Source organism: Orbicella franksi, chromosome 5 (assembly GCF_964199315.1).
Source record: "Orbicella franksi chromosome 5, jaOrbFran1.1, whole genome shotgun sequence".
Taxonomy (NCBI): Eukaryota; Metazoa; Cnidaria; class Anthozoa; order Scleractinia; family Merulinidae; genus Orbicella; species Orbicella franksi.
This window is the reverse complement of record NC_138149.1, coordinates 18,422,401-18,442,400: the sequence shown is the minus strand read 5'-3', so window position 1 is coordinate 18,442,400 and position 20,000 is coordinate 18,422,401. Positions and strand designations below refer to the sequence as shown.

The 20,000-nt window shown below is 39.6% G+C and overlaps 3 protein-coding genes and 1 pseudogene across 3 annotated transcripts in view; 1 reads left to right on the top strand and 3 right to left on the bottom strand.

Annotated features, from left to right (window-relative positions):
- Positions 1-5,357, bottom strand: part of LOC145487503 (uncharacterized) — an 8,989-nt pseudogene extending 3,632 nt beyond the window's left edge.
- The window catches only part of LOC145487512 (bifunctional purine biosynthesis protein ATIC-like), a 168,558-nt gene that overhangs the window by 33,617 nt on the left and 114,941 nt on the right, over positions 1-20,000 (bottom strand). The window contains exons 13-14 of the mRNA XM_081466330.1: positions 10,756-10,829; positions 8,061-8,106 (exon numbers count right to left, since the gene is read on the bottom strand). Of these exons, the coding sequence (XP_081322456.1) occupies positions 8,061-8,106; positions 10,756-10,829 (120 nt within the window). The remainder of the gene's footprint in view (positions 1-8,060; positions 8,107-10,755; positions 10,830-20,000) is intronic.
- The window catches only part of LOC145487527 (uncharacterized), a 572,009-nt gene that overhangs the window by 518,798 nt on the left and 33,211 nt on the right, over positions 1-20,000 (top strand). The window lies entirely within an intron of this gene.
- Positions 1-20,000, bottom strand: part of LOC145487565 (uncharacterized) — a 400,759-nt gene that overhangs the window by 357,446 nt on the left and 23,313 nt on the right. The window lies entirely within an intron of this gene.

Sequence of the window (20,000 nt, the reverse complement as noted above, 5' to 3'; positions counted from 1 at the left end):
TTTCCCATATCTCACGAAATGTTCGCCCACCCCTCCCTCCCCCATTTTGACCTTCTCTGGATCCAGCACTGCATAGAGTGTCTGATGAGTAATGTATCGATCAAGTAGAAACATCAACACCTTCACCGGGCATACCTGGAGCATTTGACTCGTTTATGTATCTAGGGGCGCGGGAATTTGATAACGTTGCTCAAAATCGGGTTGGGGAATTCAGCAATGTATGGGGCTGGTGGGTGTGAATTTGAGCGAAATTTCAGCATCTCGGTACACGGATCAAACTCATGGCAGAGATCGCCGAGATCGAGACGAAAAATCATGTTCGTTAGTGACATTGTCGCTGGAGTGAAAGGGCCCCCGAAAGCCGTGCGCTGTCAGAGTATGTTAAAAATCGCATTTCCAAATTTCGTAAATTCTAGTTCAAAAAGCGTATGTTTTTAAGTATGCTCGAGGAAAAGGGCCATTTGATCGCCTTATATGATCCTAAGATGGGGCTTTTGAGAACATTTTTGGACGGGGGATTGGGATTGCCCCGCCCGAAAATTCAAATGTAAAATGCCCGTGGGGAAATGTTGAAGTTTTGAATTGACCGGTACATAATGTCATGTCTTCACTATAATTTGACATCAAGAAGCCGAGACTGATAATTTACAAAGGCATTCGGTTTTGGAAATGCGTCATTTCGCGGAACAATCATCACGAAAAGGAACAACAAAATATAAATATGTTATCTCACTACTGGAATAACTCACGCTTCGTAAAAAAAAATAACAAAAACCAGCAAAAGATATTACACTTACGCGATCCGACAGCAGTAATAGTTTTGCCAAAAAGAATACATATTTCGTCGGCCATTTGGAAGTTTATGACGTGTTTACCCGCCAAACTTGTAACTTTCCCAGTATGCCGGGGGTGTTGGCATGTCCTTGGCGCTCGCCAGAATCTTCCAAGCGAGTGTCTGTGCCTCGGGCAGATGGTAATGCATGTGATTTGTGTCGCCGACATCCCACGAATACCCGCTCTCACCATGATCAGCTCGGCTTCAGTAACATCGCCACATTTCGATAAATGACAACTCAACAAATGCGCAGAAATGTCCGCGTTGCACTCCGACAGAACAACATGGTTTTCCTTGTCCCTCGAGGATCCACAAGGAGTCTGAAGTATTTCGTGAAGTGAACAATTACTTTGTTTAGCCGACGTTTTGTGCAATTAAGACGAATGAATTGCGGAGAAGATTTTATATGTAATTGAATTAGCGTAAAATTAAAGTGCGAATTTTTTATACGCAGTAACATTTTTTTCAACACTGACATTCTGAATTTTGAAACAAATTTTTTTCTGATTGTACCAGCAGCGAAAATAAACTCATGCAAAACCTTTGGAACTAAATTAACTTCAGCAGCAGAAATTGTTGTGTACTACGAAATTTCTCGAGAAGAGGTAGATTTAGCCAAAGAGCCAAGCTGGCTCGTCGGTTTAATTCAATTAAAGTGAAACGAACAAGTGAAGCCTTGAAAGCAAACTTTGCGCTACCGCATCGTGAGAAATGAAAAGAGCTCACTAACGGTAAAGAAAGCTTTTCCAAGGAGACTGAGACAGTTTTTTCCCTCGGGTAAGAAACAAGTTTTTGCCTTTAAAAATATGTAAAAGAAATCAGTTTAAGCATTTGGTCGTCTCATCGTAACAAAAACTCACCCGGCTACAGTACATGTAATTTGCATATGGATGAGAAAAAAATATTCATCGTTTTTACTGTTTCAAATACCAAATGAAGGTAGATTTTTCCCGAAACAACGGCTAAACCGCGGATAATCTGATTTTAAATCTATAATTTGACCTGTAGTGATGATTATTTCATTTCCAAGCGTTTACGGTTCATGTTTTTTGGTTACAGGCGGGAACGCCGTTATCTTTGTTTACCATCAAAATGGCGAATATTTGGCAAAATCGTGGAGCTCCGTAACGCGCGCAATGCAGAGTGCCCACAAATTTTATTCCATAAGTTTTACATTGATGTTAGTACTTTTGAGTTATCATAGATTCGTTTCTAGATCAGGTCCCACATTTGAGAAAATAGCTTTTAACTTTAGGTATGTCACGCTCCACGCATTCCGGAGTTTGGTAGGAGGCATTTTAAAAAATTCGTAACTCTGGCAAACTTTGACAGAATAAAATTGTTAAACCGTTAAAATATCAAGGAAAGATGAAACTTTTGTATGTAAAATATTTAGCTTGTTAGATTGAAAAACTTTGTTTTGGGAGCGTCCGACGTTTATAGCAAAATTTCAGAGTCTGCCAAGGCAAATTAGCCAGTTTCGAAGTCACTTTGAAAACCGTCTCGTAAAAAATGAAAAAAATCGAATTGATTCAAATAAATGCGATATTTGTACATTGGATATAATGATTGACTTTCGCTGAAAAAATGAAGCCAATCGGTGAAGGTCCGAAATTTGCCTTATCCGTTCTTACGCGGACAGCCTCTTAACAGAGGCAATTCTATTCCAGTTAACCTTCTACAAGGGATAATTAAAAATCTCTCTGTTAAACTATTATTAAAATAGTGTTAACTTGTGAGCATTGTTACAATATTGTTGCATGCAAATGATAAAAAGCCAATCTAACGACTAGATTTTCTGCAAACAAACAAAACCGATTTTAACCCATTGACGCCTGTGCCTCCCGTAACCGCCCGTGCGAAAAACTCCTCCATTTCCCTGTGCCGCCAATAACCGCCCGAAAAAAAGGACATGGGGACAATTGCCTTTCCTACCCTCACTGAAGATTTTTTGGTTCTCCTATTGTTCTATTGTTCTTGAGGGCAAATAAACCAATCAGAATGGACTTTCTGAGCATATTTTCAGAGGACTTAAGGGGTCCTAGAAATACGGTTTTTCTTCTTAAAATCGCGCGCTCGAAAAGTGCAGGTAATCATGGCGCGTTGCGGGCCAAATCTAAAAAACTTCCAAGGTCTTGTTTTCATTCCTAACACGGATAAATTACTGCTTTGGGCTTCAAAATAGAAAGGAAAAATACAAATCAATAATCAGGTGGCCTCAGAATGGAGGATCAAGGAGTACAGAGTCCTCAAAACTTTCTGGTGAAGAAGTTTTTCTTCCTACAACCGCCGAGAAAACATGACGATCGGAGCGCTTTTAAGTAAGTTTCGACGACAGATCGCAGGTTTAAAGCGGCTTTTCCGACTTCAGAAACAAAAATGGTAATGTACATTATTACTTCGAAGTTGAATTCAACTATTGGAACGATTGGTAAAGCCACGGGCGTTAAAATGACTGCAAAAGCGGTCGGGAAAAACTCAAGCTTTCGCGTTAGCGTGAAGAATAATTTGAACATGCGGTCATGCAGCGAGGCACCTCTGCGAAATTTTGAACAACTTTTTGCTTTTAAATCGGTTTCTTCGTCTCAGCTTGAATGAAAATTTATTGTTATTGAACTTCCTTTCGCATTTCTTTCATTTGGTTCCTTGTATTTGGGAATTTTAGGTTTTAAAAGTGAACAGTAACTTGCACGCTGGATTTCTGCATATTTAATTTACGGCGACCTCCAGGCGCTTTGTTTATGTAGTTTATTTGCTTCGTTCAAATATTTTTTGGAGTTGCTTATTCAGCTACTACAGAACCGCTGAGAAAAGAACTAAATGGCCACTGATTTAACACAGTTGAAATACGACTGATCTCAAAATAATTCGTTTGTTTTTGTCGTCTTTTTGATTTACGACTTTCATCTTTCTTTCGCAACGCCGTAATATTTTCGTTGCGCGGCGAAGAAATTACTTGATTTCTTGTTTACAGATTGATTTTTACATGAGTTCTTCGCTTTTATTTTTCGTTTTTTTCTCAAATGTTAGCCGTTATAGTACAAGAAATTCAATTCTGTTGTATTTGGTTTCGTTTTTGTCCTCCAAAGACAATAGTTAACTCATTTTCGCAAAGTCAATTTTCTCAGCTTCTGTGGGACATTTTGTCGCGCGGTAAAGAAATGATATAATTTTTCGTTTTCTCATCAGTTTTACACATTAGGTTGAGTTCTTTCTGCTAATATTTTTTAATATTTTGACCCTTCATTTATTCAACTTTAAATAAACGATGTCTTGAAACCTGATCTTGTGTCTGTGGTTACTGCGCATATGGTTTACTTTTTGTGCTTTCGCTCGCTCAGAAATATTCCAAAAAACGCCAGGGAATTAGGGGTGGGTCGCGGGAAATGTCATTCAGGCGTCAATGGGTTAAAGGCCTATTTATATTTATTCATGTTGCCATGACAATGGCACATACGTCAGCTTAGCTATCAACAATCCGAAGTTTGGGTTGTTAACTTGCGTGCTGCCATTTTTGGCGACCAAAGGATCAAAGGTTTCAGAGAAAAAGGAGAATGAAACACAGGAATCAAAACTGTGTCCGGCCAGCTTAGGTAAGACAAAGACTTTAGACTTAAGACCACGCTTGAATGTACAAACATTTATAACGTCTTTTACTCTCTGATTTATAAGGCAGGTAATTTACAAGCTTTTCGAGTGCTCTCCCAACATCCCACATGGTTTATTGCGTCGGTAAACCCTTAGAAAGAGTGGTTTATTGCTTAAATAGAAACACGATTTTAAACCAATCAGATTTTGGATGGCAATGCGGCAACATTTTAGCACATTTGATGTTGAATACTCCAACCTGACTGAGATAGTTAAGGTCTTACAGCAATATTGTGATGGTCTTCCCAGTCAGGAAGACCATCAAAGTTCTCTAAAACAGAGAAAGCTTTCAGTGAATAGTAAAAACAGAGCAGGGACAATAAAACAACCAGCAGACAAATTCAGGTGAAACTAGTCAGGAGGGGTTCCATTGTCAAATCATCATGTACAGTTTGCAGATCCCGATCCTGGAGGCGGAAGGCTGAACTGCACGGGAAATTCAGTACTGGCAGATGAAAAAATTTGTCAACAAAAGTTAACAGATTGCGTAAACTCAGCACAATTGGGAAAGTGGTGATATTTTCCATAACATGGTTTCTAATGAGAAGTGCTAGATCTTGTTCACACAGCACTGCTGCACTAGTGAACAGAAGATCCACAAGAATCTGAAAAGGAAGCCTAGTCTGGATTTGGATCAGTAGGCATTGTACAAAACAAACAACATTTTTATCTTTATGATATCATCGATGCCAGCATTAACCTCAACATCCTCAAGTCAGACCCGATCCCCATTATAAATCAGAAAGTTCTTGAAAAGAGCAGTAACATAACTGCATTTCCACGAATGAGGAAAGCGTGCACTCTCAAAGGGGGAGGTATATGATATAAGAGAGAGAGAGAGAGAGAGAGAGAGAGAGAGAGAGAGAGAGAGAGAGAGAGAGAGAGAGAGAGAGAGAGAGAGAGAGAGAGAGAGAGAGAGAGAGAGAGAGAGAGAGAGAGAGAGAGAGAGAGAGAGAGAGAGAGAGAGAGAGAGAGAGAGAGAGAGAGAGAGAGAGAGAGAGATTAGAGCAAGTACATTTGCTGAATCTTTGAGCAGGTGAGCACTTATAGTAGCGAGCTCTATGGGTTTGCTCGTCTTCAATAGATCTAGTTCCTTTGAATGAACGCTGACGTTACAGGCTGGAGAGAGAATGTAGACTTGCACACAGTGCAATCAATCGGCACAACACGAGAGGCTTTTGCAAGTTTCTTGACAATGTTTAAAAGGTAATTGTTAAAAGTTTCTGCGGTACCATTAGGTACCGTTTGAAATTTTCCATCAGTCAGAATTGCAACTATGTCACTGCAACCAGTTAAAATAAATAAATATCTTAATTGACCACTCCCACAATGGGGCTTTTCAGGGCCAATGAAACCAAATGATGAAACAAATAATGCAAATGAACATAACATGGTTTAAAATCCCAACTAGCGGGAGGCAGCTCAGTTGGCCATTTACAAGCATGACCGAGGAGTTGAACTAGGGTCTACTGAGAAACAACTCCAGCTTAGTGGTCAGAGCAGGCCTTGAACCCACGACCTCCGGATTTCAAGTCCGGCGCCCTAACCACTCGGCCACGCTGCCTCCAGTTGGAATTGCCTCTTTAATAGCGGAGCTTCCGCGGCCCAAACAGCCGCCAAGCGCAGCGCCATAACTATAGGAACAGAACCACATGCATGCATAGAAATAGAAACCCACGCAACTCTTTTTTCATGGTCAACATGGCTAGCAGCATGAATCGCGGGCGCGTGCGCCCAACGACGACGACGTCGCCCAACATGGCGGCCATACTCCAGCTAATACCAAGTCTTGGTTTACAGCTTACGTCTTTGATATTTGACATCCATGTTATGGCCAATTGACACCTGTCAGATCAAGGTAACCGCTGACCAGTACCATGTGACCATATCATGGGCTCAGGTTTAGAGCTCATCGAGGTCATGTGTTTTTTAAAGTTGACCACTGACCAAGTATTTGTTTTCGATTGGATTGCGGGCTCATGTCAGGTTAATTTGTTGTAATCAGGGCTGGGTTGTTCGGGAATTGGGTTAATGCTAACCCAGGATTAAAAGTTAACCGAAGTATAAATTTATCTTCTTTAAAACGGACTTCTAACAGGGAACCCTACGCCTGTTACTACAGTGACTATACCTGACATTAAGGGCACTTCTGAGACCATCTCGCGGATCCTACAGCCCTACAACATTCGTGTAGCCCACAAACCTACAACTACGTTACGACACTTACTGACCAACGTGAAAGACAGAGACGAACCTAACGACAGACAGGGAGCAGTTTACAAGATCAAATGCTCCGACTGCCAGGCTTCCTACATTGGTGAGACTGGCAGAAACCTTAACACGAGACTGACTGAACACAAACGAGCCACGAGAAATGGTGATGCCAACAATCACATTGCTGTACATCATCAACTGACAAACCACAACATTGACTGGGACTCTGCTCAGTGCTTAACCTACAGTACAAACTATTTTCAACGACTGACTCTGGAAAGCTGGTACACTAACCTAGAACAAACGCCTCTTAACAGATGTCAACAACTACCGGCGCCTTACAAACGACTTATCCACGACAGAAACGAAACCGACAAACGGACTTCTAACAGACCGACTTAACAATACACGGACCAAAACCGACCTACTTGACTAACAATAGACGGATCGAAACCCACCAATGACTGATGACAAACTTTACACGAGTCTTTCAGCCAATACCATCATGGCTATACTGACCAATCACGTTCAACGGACCAGACTTATAAGATCATCGACTGACAAACACTATTCACTTGACTCTGAAGATGACTTCCGCTCAGGTTGTCGAAACGTCAGTCACCAACAACAGTTCTTTTCAGAACTACACTCACCCGGACGATCACACTATACGAACTACTGATACTCCTGGGTTCAAACCATTTACTGTGTTATGCGTTTATCATGGAGTTTGAGAAGCCCTTGTGCTCACCCAGAGGAATTCAATTCGACTCTGTGCGCTGAAATTAGGTGGGAATCATGAGAAGGACTGTCAGGCTATTGTGGAAATAAATGGTATGAGTATATGTGTATACATAAACTTATTGCGATTGCACCATGGAATTATCATTGTGCTCTTAGCACCATTCTATTTTATATCCACCCCTCCCCCACAAAAAGGGGAGCTGCAAAAGTCACTTCTGATGGGCTTGCTCTATCTGCATCGTTTCATATTTTGAATATTTCTCAGGGGGTTTACAAGAAAAAAAGACGGGGCAAATAAAATCTTACTCCAACAAGAAAAGTAAATTCTTGGATGCAGTTATTGATATTTGGAAATACATTGAAAGGAAAAAAAGGGTAATTGCTAGTACCCTGAATGTTGTCAATGATAACAGCCTGGATACATATGTGAGGGTTACTAATGCCCTTGTGATTACACCAGATTGCAAAGATTATGTTCTCTTCACAAGAGATACACACTATAAAGAATAAAAAAATAACTCCACATTCAAGTACTAACACGTTACAAACTGTACCTCCCATACTACTAGAAATTACTACCAAGTCTTTAAATGTCAATATGGATTTAATCAACATTCACCTTTTTGAAAACCATGCCAAGCACTCTGGGATGTTGACGAAGCCACCTAAGGATCAAAGTAAATAGAAACTTTTGCAGAAAGAACCTGAAGAAAAATCATGGTTCACAAGACCTTAAGAGGGAATGTCCACTAAGACCCAGCCAAATCGAAAATATGTGGCACATGATGAAGAATCAAAATTCTTCATATTTTGCCCAGGTAAGCCTAGAAACCTGGTGGGATTATTTTCTTGAAATAGTTTTTGAAACCCGCCAAAAAATCACAAATTAGTAACAGCCCGCCCATGTGTGGTGAAAAAACACGCAAAAGTTAGTGACTCGGTGCCCGGTAAAACATCAAAACATCTAAAATTCTGGCATTTCGAAAGAGGAAATGTCATTGTAAAACCTGATGTAAAAATTATTTTTGGGCTTTTCATCAGTTCATCATCTCCTTATTGACATTCAACTAATGACCACGAGATAGTCCACCACATTCACAACCCTTGTTCTCAAACAGCAATCCATTAAAGTAGTGAAGCTTTCCAGGGTCAGTCCCTTGCTAGCCTGCGAACGCAGACGTATTTCCGGCTGTCGCTTGTCTCCGCCGAAAATAACGTCGGCGAACCCGAGCCTGAGACGACTTCTGTGACGAAGGGATTTTAAACCAATCACAGTTTAGCTCAAGTAGCCCCAGAACTACTGCGCGAGGTATTCGCTGTGAGGACCGCTCGAGTTTCATTCTATCATGGAATATGATTGGCCAAGGAGAAACAGAAATCATTGTGTTGCAGAAACCGTTTCCTTGCTCGGGTTCGCAGACGTTATTTTCGGCGGAGACAAATACGTCTATGTTCGCAGGCTAGTCCCTTGCTTGCTAAAGCAAAATGCTTATGTCTCCACGAGCGAGTTGTTCAGAAGCCGGTTAATGCCAACCCAGGATTAAATGTTAACCAAATAATCATGTTTTCTTGCATACAAATGTTTTGACTGCTTTTGATTTCTGTATTTTAAGATTATTCAAACTCAAAACAGAAGCCCAAACAATTACAGAAAACCTAACGGTAAAGTTACAAAACTCAAATCAAAATTCTCACTTATCCTGGTTTAGCTTAATCGGCTCTGAACAACCCAGCCCAGGAGCTCTGCTCTTAGGCTTAGCCTGCGAGCAGGCTCATGTTGGAGCACAAGCATGCCCAAGCGTGCGCGGCGTAACTGAAATCATGAAATCGAGTGGCGAAGCTGCGAGACGGGGCAGACTCTTCCCACCAGATCGCTTGGCTCTTTGCCGCTCGTGCGCGAGACTCAAAGGTGAGCCTGCTTGCAGGCTACAAGGTCACTTGTCCTTCCAAACAATTTTTTCCTTTATTATTCAACTTAAAGAGGTTCATTTGCACACCAAAATTATGCAATAAAAAATATAGGTCATCATGTTCGTTTAAAAGAAAACGAGCATTTATTTTGCTGTCGAGCTTAGCTTGAGGGAAATCTCTTACATTGTGTACATGCACGCGCTCGCTCTAATGACGAGAAAATCATGCGCAGTAGGGATACACAATGCAATACTGAGGAATCACCTTAAAATTACATGTAAATCCATGTTTTTGAAACTGAGAGCAACCTGGGCAGTAATACTGCAATAAGCTAACAATAGTTACCTGTGCACCTGGTCATTTTGTTTTCATGGTGAAAATGACTCTGAAACTTCGAAGATGTCACTCAACTGATTTCACTTTGCTTAATTTTATCAAACAATTTGATAAAACATTGAAATGTGACACACTGTATGGCATGTCTCTGCTTGATGGCAGTATTGCGTAATTGATTAGAACCATTCTCTCACTAATATAGGTTTTATCGTTTGCAGAGGAACGTTCTTCATTGAGATATGGCAAACACTGCAGTCTATGATATTTCATGCCTTTACCAATTGCAATAAATAGGGATTTCAACTTTCACACTTTCCTGCCAGCAGCTGATAAATTTGCATGGAACGTAAATAACTAGCAGTTAGAACTGATCAACACATAACATATCAGACAAATCCAGGAACTTCAATTTGCAGAAGATTTTTTAAAGTAGTGCACACTTAATCTAAAAGTTTTATATAGTGTGTTAACATATCAATTCATAAATTAAGAGTAAATAGCGATTTAGTGACTATTTTTCTTCGAGAACATTGAAATGTTATCTGATATCTTTCTTTGTTTGCTGGCAGTATAAATTAAAGTAATATTTGTCAAAACTCAGTAAGTACTTCTGTTCTTCTTCAACAAATAGACCTCTTCAGCTTGGGCAGTTTGTTTTCCCATTTCAGACCACGGATATTCTCTAGACCATTTTGCTTTTATCCATTTAAAAATTCATTCATATGCATGCGACTATTTGAAAATTTGAAAGCAAGAATCTGAAAATTTCAAAGCAACAAACTGCCCAAGCTAAAGAGGTCTATAACACAATACTGAGTGCAGTCAGAGCGAGTATAGTGAGGATTACTTGATTGACGGGCCTTAAGCATGCTCTCTGTCTCCTCTCTCACTTATTTGCATTTTCCCGTGCGACATTTTATAATAGGTATGATTCTGTAATGAGCACATGCTTATAATGTTCATATAAATTTTCACAGACCAGTAAGTCACACAAGAACCCTGTAACCCTGTAACCCTGTTGACTTAATTATTTTTGTTTAATTACTGTTTTATATAATTATTCTTACCAATTGTTTGCTTTGTCACCTGCCAGTCTGGTACAGTGAATACGAGATTGTTGTCCCGCACCTATGCCAATCACCTGCAAACATCATCATCATCATCATCATCATCATCATCATCATCATCATCGTCATTGTCGTCATCATTGCAAAAGCAAAAATAATATATTTGTAAAACCTATTGGCAATCAATATATTATGATAGAGTATAATTAAATTATCAGATGAGAAAAGCTTGTGGAAAGTATTACAATATAAAAATACTTGAGACTAAAAAGTTTATTTCAACATCTTCAAGATGTCACTGTCAAGTTTCATAGTTAAATAACTGTTTAAATGTGACCATAAATATAAGTTAACAAGATAATAAAGTGACCCAAAAAATGACAATAATGGAGAAAGCAATAGTAATGAAACAGAAAACATAAAGAAAACTATAGTATAAATTCTAATGACCAGTCATGCAGCGGCAACCAAAAGCTTAAAATAACTTTATTTGGTGCAGTTTTGTCCCTGTCCTTTGTCCCCTCTTGTTTGCTTGTTTTGTCTCCTTGTTTGCTTCTTTCTTAATACAGTCGAACCTCTCTAATATGGATGCCGTCGGCACAGAGCAAAGTGTCTGTATTAGAGAGGTGTCCATATTGGAGAGGTCACTATGATGACATCACTTTTAAGTCTCCACTGACAGTTTAGAGTGTTTAGTAACTAAAATCAGGCCCAAAAGTGAGTGTCTTGTGAATGTCTGAATCTAAATTGATTAACTCTATTGTACTTCTCAGTTAAATGCTGTACATACGAATTTTGGAACAAAACAAAATACTGCACCTAGGAACTTACCACACCGTATTATACATGTATAACTCCAATAAAGGTGTGGCAATAGTTTACTGGTGCAGGGAACAGTAACTAGAGTGATATGTAAAAAATCCTCCTGCTGTAGTAATTTAAGAGTTGAAAAAGTCGGTAATGTTCTTCTGGACAGCCTTCGCAAGTCGTTGTTTGAAATACAGTCACTGAGCTTTTGAAACCACCTTTGCTGAATGATAAAGTGTCAATGATCGTGTAACTGCCGACAGGAAATGGTACATACCACAAATTATCGACACCTGGTCATCACAGTGTCCGTAATAAAAAGGTTAAATTTGTATGAATTTGCTCCTTACTGCCAAGATTCAGTGTCCATCATCCGTTTTAGCGAGGGTCCATATTGTAGAGGTTTTTTTAAGGAAATGTATGAGAATTTTGTTGGCACATAGGAAACTGTCCGTTTTAGAGAGGTTTGACTGAGTTAAATTTAATATAGTTAATTAACTGGTACTGTAATTAGTTAATTTTATTTTCTTTAAGTTGCTGAAAACAAAATAATTGATGTAAGAAGTGTAAAATGTACACGATAAAGAAATAAATTCTAATGACAATCATGGAAACAATATTTAGACAAACCATTTTGTCCTGATTAAGTCAGACTGAGAGTAAAGACCTGGTTTAAGTTCCTTGATATACAGCACTTTATGTGCCATATATCTTTTCAAAATGCCTATTATTCTATTATTCTATTATTCTATTTGAGAGCAGTTAAAAAGTTCAAGTATAGAAATAGAGCTATCTTGGCCAATTTGAAGCGCAGGCCATTGAAACTTGGTAGGCTAATAGTTCTACAGAAAACACACCTACGGCTATAAAAAATTCTGTTCCCATGGCAACTCAATCTTTTCCAGTCCCCACCCACTTGATTTCAATATGCTAGTGATTTTCAGCTCAAAAACGTTAAACGCGGCCACAAACTCGAGCTAACATATTTATATACTTGCTGGATCATGCGTATGAGGCACCATGTGCAAATATGAAAATGGAACGCCAAAGGTGGCCAGAAATGCCTTTAATATTGGGGAGATCTGGAACCCAGTATGTTGCCATGGTAACAAAACTGTTAAGCTCGTATTGTGGAGCACATTTAGTAGAATCTTACTGCAAAGAATCAAACATTTCTGATACAAATTGGCTGAGATATCTTTTTTCATCATATTTGATCAAAATTTGGTTGAGTGTATGACGTCATCACTTGGCTAATTTGCACAGTTTAAAAACTTGAGTATCTCTGGAATGAAGAGATATTTGAAAATAGTAAACAGCATTTTTCTTCTCATACAAGCTATTTGTTTGTTTTAACATGGCTTTGATTGTAAAGATGCGATTTTTGTCATAGTACCACTTTAAAACTGAATTTCCAACTGCCTTCTGTGGTCCTCTTCTGAGAAATGTACTCTGCAAGAGCCACGGAATACAAATATGTAGCTAAGATGTCATTGTTTGTTGCCCCTTGGGGAGGAAACCAGTGATGCATAAACCCTTGGGAAGGGTGCTCTTTCATTAACAGAGTTTCTGTCCAGGAATGAATGTAACTACTCTAGAAAAAGCCTTTTGTCCTTGTTTCTTACGCCTGTTTCCAAAATGCTCACATAATTAGAGTGTATGTCAAGGCCAGCGGTTTCGGAGTGTTGTTTTGCCGTTGAGCCGACATTCCCATTCGTTCCAGGCTTGTGTTCAGCCCCCCGAGACTTCCAACTTCTTTTTCTCTCTCCAATATATGTAAATGGGCACGTTCTGCAACTCACTTTGTACAGTCCAGACTTTGACAGACTTTGTACAACTGTACTTTTGTTGGCCAGTCCTTGGGTTTCTTGAAAATGTTGCCCAATGTTTTTAATGATTTAAAAATTGGCTTGATGTTTTCACGGTTCAAAAAATCCATCTAATTCGCTCCGATACCATTTTAACATATGGAATTGATGCATATGCTTATGGGTTCTCCCGAGGCTTTGGTTGTGTGTTGTTTGGTTGATCAACTGACTTGATGAAGTTTTCAGGATAGCCATTAACTTTTAGGTCATTGATAACATGTCGTTTCTCGCCCTTTCTTTGCACAGTTGTTGATGGAATGCATTTAGCGTGGTCCATTAAGGTCTAAACAACAGCTCTTTTGCTTTGCGCTGGACTGTGTGAAGGGAAAAGTAAATACTTGCTTGTATGTGTGGTCTTGCGGTATACACCCACCTCGATCTTTCTGTCTTCATTCACAGTGTTGTTGGTGTCCAGAAAGGCTATGCTATTCTTGCCCATGGTTGTTGTACGCATCTCTATTGTAAATTGAATGTTGGTATTTATCGTGTTTAAGTGACTGTGAAAAACCTCAACACCATCTCTCTTGATGCCATAGAGGTGCCACCATTTTGGTTTGACGGGTAAAGTTTCTAATGCTTTCTACTCAGCTTCTTGCATTACAAGCTCTGCGATAATCATGCTGACTGGAGATCCCATGGCACACCCTAATACCTGATGGTATTGGGTTCCCTCAAATATGAAATAGCTGTTGTGTAGAAAAAAGGAAAGTAAGTCCAGGATGTGGTCTTTGGTCAACTACTTGTGATTTTTCCATTTATGGGATCCCTCGGGTTTTCTCTGAACAATGTCTATAGCCATGTCGATCCGTATGGAGGTGAAGAGTGAAATCATGTCAAATGACACAACCAGTTCGTCTGCGGCCACTTCCTGGTTACTTATAAACTCTGCAAACTGTTTAGCATTCTTGACAGAATATTCAGTTTTATACACAAGGTGCATCAGTACGGAAGCCAGGTACTTTGAAAGCTCACAGGTTGGTGAGCCAATACAGCTGTTTATGAGTCTCAGACACTGATTTCCGTTTCGTAAAAGGTCGATGCCATTTTTAACGGTCAATGCCATCATTGGTAACCAAGCCTTTCAGAATGGATGATGCCATATCTGCTTTAGTATAGGCCTGGACAAGGTAGAAACTGGTTTTAATTTGTTGATTGAGTAAAATGCACTCGTCAAATGCTTGATTGTTCATATTCACACTGGTTTGCTTCCGGTTAGCTTTTATTTGATGGTTGAAGCAACTCTATCACTAATATTTAAAAAAGTCATGTTTTATAATTAAATTTTGCAGAGATTTGGCAGATCAACCTGGTAGTGTAGTGGTAGAAGAGGGATGTTAGGAAAGAGAAGTTTCGGGTTTGATACTGGGTGGTTACTTACAAATTTTCTTTTTTCTTTAATTTCATAGAGAAAAATTCGTTGATAGTTAAAAAATTGTGTCGTGAAATTGGCATCGACCGTTTACGAAATGGACAACTGCGTCTCAGATGCTGGTATCCGCATTTCTGTGCCAGATGATCATCCATTTGCTGCAGTTCTAATTTGTGAATCTTAAGTAAACCGTAAAACGATGCTGGTGTGGAGTCGGAGAGGCAGAGCTTCCAGTAGTCTGTTTTCTTGAGGCTTCCAAGTTTCTTGAGGTCCAAGAGTGTTTTCTGTAACTCAAGCTCTGTTCTTGATGTTGGATTGCACCTCTTATTGCTGATTGGTATATAGACGTTCTGACCTTGCAGCTTTTCTTGAATCTGGTTATGGTAGTCAATTTCTCCATGACGACTGTACTGTCCGCTATGATGATTATGATGTTTTCGTCACTTTTTAGTTCTTCGAATGCTCTCTGCTCTTTGTTCATCAGGTTTCGTTGTTTTGGTGCTTTAGAGCTCTGTAAAGGTAATTGTAAGGTAGGTGGCATATGGCAGCTTCAACAGAAGTAAGTATATCCTTCGTGGGAACGGTGTGTGGCGTGATAGCAAAATAATATTCAGTCCTTTCCTCAGTAGCAATGTTTCGTTGCCCTGTAGTCTTCTTCTGGAGATATTTACCACCCATTTTTTCTTTAATTTGTTTACATCCAAGCGAGCTGATAGCCTATTTAGCTTTTGCTCATGTTTCCGCTCAATTTCTAACCACAACATTGTTTGATTGCTTTGTACAATGCCTCATAGTGGGAGGCCTCAATCGTCGCATCGATGTTTTGTTTGAGTCCTTGTTGATCTTCATCAGGAGATTGAAGTTTGTGGTGACTTTCACCGATAAGGTAAGTTTCAAACAGATCTAAAAAACATTAAAGTGGTACTATGATCAAATTTTTCTCCCTTGATTTTTTAGGTGTATCTCATAAATTCCATGAGGTGTATCCCATAAAACATCTCTGATATAAATTGGCTGAGATATCTTTTTTCATCATATTTGATCAAAATTTGGTTGAGTGTATGATGTCATCACTGGGCTAATTTGCATATTTTAAAAACTTGAATATCTCTAGAACGAAAAGAGATATTTGAATAGAGTAAACAGCATTTTTCTTCTCACACAGGCTAATTGTTTATGTTTTAAAATGGCTGCAATAGGAAAGATGCGATTTTCGTCATAGTACCACTTTAAAAGGGGCTGTTGTTAAGACCTTAATGGATCAAGCTAAATGCATTCCATCAACAACTGTACAAAGACAGAGTGAGAAATGACGTGTTATCAACGACCTAAAAGTTAATGGCTATCCTGAAAACTTCATTAAGTCGGTCAATCAACCAAACAACACACAACCAAAACCTCGGGAGAGCCCAAAAGCATATGCATTAATTCCAATTCACCTTTTCGGCGTTAAATTTCACTTGTAGTTTCATGTGACTTATGATGTAAACAAACCAGGAAAGTTCGGACATTCTAGTCAAGCACGCATTACATGTGTACGAAGTTTTCAACTTTGCCAACTTCCTGTCACTACTAATAAATATTTCTCTCTGCTTGAAGTCTTTGAATGTAGAATAGTTTCAACTTCCAAATGGCAGAAAAAAAGAATAAAAGCGACTTCAACGCCATGAATGTGGCAGAACTTAAAAGATATTTGCAGGTACGTGGAGTTCCAGTAAGCAAATATCTGAAAACTTCGCTCGTGGAAATCGCTTCCGCAGTCGATAGAATGGTTGTGCCAGTGGATCCAAACTTTGAAAAAGATCAAACCATTGATGCTGACAAATTAATAATTCATGACATGTTAATTTCCAAGCCATTTTCCTGAAGACCGTGAACAACATCAACTCGTCGCCGCCGTTTGGGTTGTACGACATCTCTAATTATTTAATTTACCACTCAACTGATTACGACAAGCAGGGACTCGCCACTTACAAGTCATTTGAAGATTATCGCTTATTCGCCGATGGTTACGTGGAATCTTTACTAACTGCTCAGTTGAAACAAGAGGGTGTTTATGTATATGTAGCCAAAGTGCGACCTTTCATGAAAATCAAAACGGATGAAGGAAAGGAGCACTATGATCTCTGGTTTATTCTCAAGGGTAGAGGTACAAACCGAGGCAGCGTTCTTCAGGCACGATGCAAGTGTAAAGGTGGTAGAGATGGGGGATGCAAGCACATTGCGGCCACCATGTACTTTTTCATCAGTCTTTCTGTTGATTTGAGACCCGATTGGTTCAGGAAACTCATTGGTTTGCTCTTCCAGTTTGAATTTCTCAGGGGCACCTAACGACCGTTTTCTCTCAAATGCTTTTTAACACTGTTTTAGGCTATCTGGAGTACTTTTAAAGCTCTGTAGGTTAATTTTAGGTTGTGCAAAAAAAAATTTATCTGTTTGGTTATTCTAGGGGAACTTGAGTATTCTCGAATTTATTGGGACTTTTTTGTCCATTCCCCGAAAACCTTAGGTCTTATCACCTTTCCGAAAATGATAGCTGACCTATTTTCGGTACCCAAAACGACATTTTTAACAGTCTGAAAACAACAGACATTGAATTTCTCAAATCACAAAAGTTCGAGGCAACAATTCTCTTCAGAAAATCAGAGGAGATAAAAGGCCTTCCGAACAGATAATTTTCCGAAACGATCCGTTTGGTGCCCTTGATTTCTGCATGCTTTCCTCATCAGGGTCTCCTGAACTCGCCACTGGCTCTGAGCTCAGATCTAAAAGAGTCATGGCGGTGGCACGCTCTTCTTTAGATTTGCCAGTATGGCAATCAAGCGTCAGTAGGGTTTTAGCCACTGATCGTTCAAGACAAATTTCTTGCTTCTTGCTTTGCCTGCCTCCCATTCACAAGATGCCTTTCGTTTACGATTCAGTCACAACACCTAGGCACGTTATAAGATATTAATTCAAACAACAAAAAATGTTATAAAAGTACATATTATTAAATGCACCCTTTCTTTACTGGCAACGGCAGATATAGGATCAGGATCCTCTTTTGTTAGGTCATTTCTACTGACAAAATGTAGACTACAATTGTAACTGTCTTTTGTACACGCGAACGAGTCACCGCAGTGACATGCTTTTAGCCACTTTTTGCCTTCTCGTTTTGTCTAACCGCGCCAAGAAAATGGAAGAACTTCACTGGATCGCCGTTTGGGTTTCTTTTCCACGATTCAGGGTATCGGCAATCGTTTTTACCTGTAACAAAAGCAGATCTTTTCGTCGTGACCATTCTGTTAGAACACTACAGATCGAACTTGTATGGTTGACTAGAATGTCCGAACTTTCCTGGTTTGTTTACATCATAAGCCACATGACACTACACGTGAAATCTAGCACCGAAAAGGTGAATTAGATGGATTTTGAACTGTGAAAACATCAATACAACTTTTAAACCACCAAAAACATTGGGTAATCTTTTCAAGAACCTAGAGACCGACCGACAAAAGAACAATTGAAAGGAATAGTACACAACGTGAGTTGCAAAACACACCATTTACATATATTGGAGAGAGTAAAAGAAGTTGGAAGTCTCGGGGGCCCGAATACAAGCCTGGAACAAAAGGGAATGTTGGCTCCGCAGTAAAACAACATGCTGAAACCACTGGCCACAACATACACCCTAATTATGTGAGCATTTTGGAAACAGGTGTAGGAACAACGACAAAAGGCTTTTTCTAGAGTCACTACATTCATTCCTGGACAAAAACTCTGTTAATGAAAGAGCACCCTTCCCAAGGGTTTAGAGAATCGTACTTAAATGTGCTCCATCAACGGGTCGCTCTCTAAAAGCTGTTCATTAAGTTGTGGTGTTCCCCAGGGGACCATTTTACGGCCACTACTATTTCTGTTATACATCAACGATCTTCCAAATTGTCTATCAAACTGTGAGCCGAGGATGTACGCTGATGACACCCACCTTACATACGCAGATGATAACGCAGACAATATTCAGTTGTGCCTAAATCAAGATTTAGAAAATGTTCACAATTGGCTGAGAGCAAACAAGTACTCTCACAGAGTCCCTGAGATTTGCAATTAATGATTTTCAAGTTAGCCAGGTCACTACTGCAAAATCACTTGGAGTGACCATCGATGAGAGACTTGATTGGAGTGGCCATATTGAGAAAATAACTAAGAAAGTCGCTTCTGGTATTGCGGCCATAAAACGAATAAGGCACCTTGTCCCTCAGGCAACTTTACATCTAATATACCAAGCTTTGATACAGTCACACTTTGTCTATTGCAATATTGTCTGGGGAAACTGTGGGATAACTTTACAGAATAAGGTACAAAAGCTACAAAATAGAGCAGCCCGTGCTTTGACCTACTCAAACTATGACGTAGACACTGGTCACCTGTTCAAACTTCTAGGGTGGAAAAATCTAGCTTGCCAGCAGCAATTCAAAGAGCTACGATGGTTTACTGGTCTCTGCATGGGTTGGCTCCAAACTATCTCAGTTCTAAATTTGAAAGGCGAGAAATTGCATATGACCTAAGGGACTCTGAGAATAAACTCAATGTGCCATTACCGCACACAGACTATTACAAAAATAGCTTTAGCTATAGTGGTGCCATTCTCTGGAACAGTCTTCCTTGTAACTTAAGGGAAGCAGAGTCCCTTGGGCAATTGAAATGACTACTCAAAGAAGAACTGTAAGGCACGGCATTTGTGGAAAGCAGCTTTTTTATTTAAATATTTCTCATCAACCTCATTCCCAGGGTCTATTATCTTACCGCCCCCTGGAGCGAACAAGGAGAGACCCTGGTTGGGTCTGGTCACATGTCTCCCAGAATCTGAGAGATGACAATTAAATTATTGAAGGGATGGGCGGCCAAGTAGGAATTTCATCTATACTTACACTGTAGCCTACCGGAGTGCAGGATGTGTTGTCACCAAAGTATAAAACCAGGAACGATATGATATTCTGCAGCAATGTACGCCGAGGAAAACTTATCCATCATCTGATAGCAGAAATCCAAATACCTAAAGGTTGTATGGTTCAGTGAAGGACGTTACATATTGTAAAAATCCCCTCAAGAAGGTGAATGGAGACTTGCACACTGTGGCCGAGGCTGTGTATGGAAGATCTTTGACTCATCTTTACCTCAAAATGAGGTGTAGGTCTTGTGAATGGCGATTAAATAATTTA